Source organism: Tamandua tetradactyla, chromosome 6 (assembly GCF_023851605.1).
Source record: "Tamandua tetradactyla isolate mTamTet1 chromosome 6, mTamTet1.pri, whole genome shotgun sequence".
In the NCBI taxonomy this organism is placed as follows: Eukaryota; Metazoa; Chordata; class Mammalia; order Pilosa; family Myrmecophagidae; genus Tamandua; species Tamandua tetradactyla.
In genome coordinates this window covers 57,467,221-57,470,898 of record NC_135332.1, presented here as the reverse complement: position 1 = coordinate 57,470,898, position 3,678 = coordinate 57,467,221, and the positions used below count along the sequence as shown (strand labels likewise).

Genomic DNA, 3,678 nt, shown 5'->3' with positions numbered 1-3,678 from the left:
TCATTCACTGAGAATGAATGGTGAAATAGAAATGAGGAAAATCAGTGCATCTCATGCCTTAGAAGACAATAGGCAAGAGTGTTTTAGAAAGCAGAGAATATTGTTATGCGTGAAAGAGAAGTGAATAAAATAAGCCATTTCTCATTAGAGAGCTGGATCATAGAGATTGAGCATATAGAGTTAGTGGTTGTGGTGATGAGGGTAAAATCACATAGTATCGCAGAACACCTAATAGAACATGTATCATACAAATCTGTTTATATTTGTTCAGGTTTTTAAAGGATAGTGATTATTTCTTCTCAAAGTTACTGCATACAGAGCATGACAGGAGGGAATGAAACTGTCATCTCTGAATTCCTCCTTCTCGGCCTTCCCACTGAGCCAGAGCAGCACGATTTCTTCTATGCCCTTTTCCTAGTCATGTATCTTACCACCGTCCTGGGGAACCTCCTCATCATTGCGCTCATTCGGCTGGACTCTCACCTCCACACACCGATGTATTTGTTTCTCAGCAATTTATCCTTCTCTGACCTCTGCTTCTCCTCTGTGACCATGCCCAAATTGCTGCAGAATATGCAGCGGGAAGTCCCATCCATCCCCTATGCAGGCTGCCTGGCCCAAATGTACTTCTTCCTGGTTTTTGGAGACCTGGAGAGCTTCCTCCTTGTGGCCATGGCCTATGACCGGTATGTGGCCATCTGTTTCCCCCTGCACTACACCACCATCATGAGCCCCAAGCTGTGCCTCTTCTTGGTGGTGCTGTCCTGGGTGCTGACCACGTTCCATGCCCTGCTGCACACCTTGCTCATGGCTGGGCTGTGGTTTTGTGCTGACAATGTGATTCCCCACTTTTTCTGTGACATGTCTGCTCTGCTGAAGCTGGCCTGCTCTGACACTCGAGTTAATGAGTTGGTGATATTTGTCATGGGAGGACTTATTCTCGTCCTCCCATTCCTGCTAATCATCACGTCCTATGCACGAATCGTCTCCTCTATCCTCAAGGTCCCTTCTGCTAGGGGTATTCGCAAGGCTTTCTCCACTTGTGGCTCCCACCTCTCCGTGGTGTCGCTGTTCTATGGGACAATTATTGGTCTCTACTTATGCCCGTCAGTGAACAATTCTACTGTTAAGGAGACTGTCATGGCCATGATGTACACGGTCGTGACCCCCATGCTGAACCCCTTCATCTACAGCCTGAGGAACAGAGACATGAAGGGAGCCTTGGGAAGAGTGTTTCATAAAAGGAAAGTCATCTTCTCTTTGTGATGCGAACACTTGGGATTTTTAAGTAATTTTATTGAATAGATATATTGATATTGGAATATTATTCCTGACTCCTTTTATCCATCACTGAACCTTTAGTAAAAGTGAAATAGTAAGCAAATGTCTAATAAACAGAGGCGATGAAGCGGATCTGTGTATTTTAACCAGGAAGGGGTCTTGGTGAATTTCTGGCAAGATCTTCATCTTTTCAACCCAAGTGACTTTGAGAAGCATAGTTTGAAGATTATTATTATTTTTTTTTTTTAAAGAGAGAGGGAGGAAAGGAAGGAAAGAAAGACAGAGAAGGAAGGAAGGATGGAAGGAAGGAAGGGAAACATTTTCTTATTTTATTATATTTTGTTTGTTTGTTTGTTTTTTACATGGGCTGGGGCCGGGAATCGAACCGGGGTCCTCCGGCATGGCAGGCAAGCACTCTTGCCCGCTGAGCCACCGCGGCCCGCCCGAAGATTATTTTGAATGATGTCTCTGTATCCCATTGCTAATACCCTAATTTTGCATATATATTTTCTTTACATGAAAATGCTGCTTCAGATAATACTCTGTCTTCTCAGTAATCCTGGTTAAAACCAAACATTTCAGCCCACTGAATCCCCCTGTTAAACTAAACTTTTCATGTTTGAATAAAAATTTCTGTCACCTCTTCCTGAACAAGTGTTCTCATGATTCTCTCTCTTAGCTTTCATCCTCTGATTTGTTTTCATGTCTCCATTGTCTTTTCTGACCTGGCCTGAACCTAAAGGTTACATTCCAACTCCTTTATCACAATGGCTTATTTTTGCTTGTCTTTGCCTGGAATCTAATATCTAGGGGCCCAAATAATTACTCCTCCAGAAATAGAAGAGGAAGTCAGATGTTTTAATGATATAACTCTCCTGCTTGGTATTTTGGAATTTATCAACAAATTTTACCCCCTAATCTTATCCTACACTTGTGATGATTCAATAGAAAGAAAGGAAATCTTATGATTCTTTTAAAAATTGAAAAATATGGAATTTGATGACTTCCCAACGTCCCAGAGTGGGTCAATATCGAGCCTATTTAAGATCTCAGATTATTTCTGTTTTTTTTTTTTTTTTACTCATTTTTCTCCACCACTGAAATAAGAATAGCAGCCCTTCATTTTTAAATCTTAGCTCCACATATAGCATGTTCTATGTTTCCAATGTTGGACCATTTATTTCCTTATTGTAACTTCTAAGTGATGGCATCCAAATCCATCATTTTTAATCCTTTCTTACATTCTGTTGACCTCCCAATCTTCCAGCAGCTCAGATCGTTCTCTTGTTTCCAATTTTTATTCTCATTTGCCCACTGGAACTCTCTTTCATCTTCAGTTTCTATAAGCACTTCAACCTTTACATGTACAAATTAACTTCAAATTTCCCATCAAGCCTGCTCTTTTCAAATATTTAATACCTTGAATCATGATGCTACCTTCCTTCTAGTTACCTAAGGAACTCTTCGTATGGGTGTGTGTGTATATACACAATACGGAAGTGTATTATTGTTTAAAAGTTCCTTTTTAATTTAAGTTCATGTTTCCTGATTTGTTTTAATATTTATTTTGTGCTACTTAAGGCATGCTAGTTGTTAAAATGGGTAAACCCTGAAGTCTCAGTGGGGTAATACAACAAAAAGTTTCTCTTTTACATGTAAAATCCACTTGGCTTTGGGCTGTGTCGGGCAACATATTTCATGTTCTCAGGCTGTGGAGACTTTGGCATCTTTAACATGGGGTTTTCGAGATTGCCATGGGTGTTTGCAACTAGCTGAAAGAAGACGAAGTGCAGATGATCATATGGGAAATCGACCAGGTCTAGAAGTGAGAGACATCACATTTTTCCTACATTTTATTCTCAGGAACTCAAACCACATGGCTCAAATTAGATGCAAAGATTACAGGCTGAGAACTTTCTTCACACACATCTGTATTTATACATAGACTGTAAAATGTGAGCATGAACTTTCAATGTACACTTAGTTCCCTTGGTTATCCTAACTCAGGGGAGTTGCTTAAAGCAACTGTAAAGTCCAGAAATAGGAACTAAAATATGGACATATAGCTAAGGGAAACGTATAATTTCTTTTCCAAAGTAGGAATATCTATATCTATATCTATATCTATATCTATATCTATATCTATATCTATATCTATATCTATATCTATATCTATATCTTATTTTGAAATTCTTACTAGGTCATAAGAAGTTTCAAATATAATAGAGAAAAAATTTTTGATACCTATCATCTAGCACCCTCCATTGTCAGCTGTGGTGGTTTGAAACTGTTATGTGCCCTAGAAAAGGCCATTATGTTTAAATGCATTCCTGCGGGTGCAGAGATATTCGGGTGGACCCTTTTGATTATGTTATTTCAATTGAGTTGTTGCCCCAA

At 39.5% G+C, this 3,678-nt stretch overlaps 1 protein-coding gene across 1 annotated transcript; it reads left to right on the top strand.

Annotated features, from left to right (window-relative positions):
• Window positions 1-243: 243 nt before the first annotated feature.
• Window positions 244-1,266, top strand: LOC143686059 (olfactory receptor-like protein DTMT). The gene has a single exon (XM_077163109.1). It carries the CDS (start codon window positions 322-324, stop codon window positions 1,264-1,266), a length of 945 nt encoding a protein of 314 aa, XP_077019224.1. The 5' UTR covers window positions 244-321.
• Window positions 1,267-3,678: the final 2,412 nt, after the last annotated feature.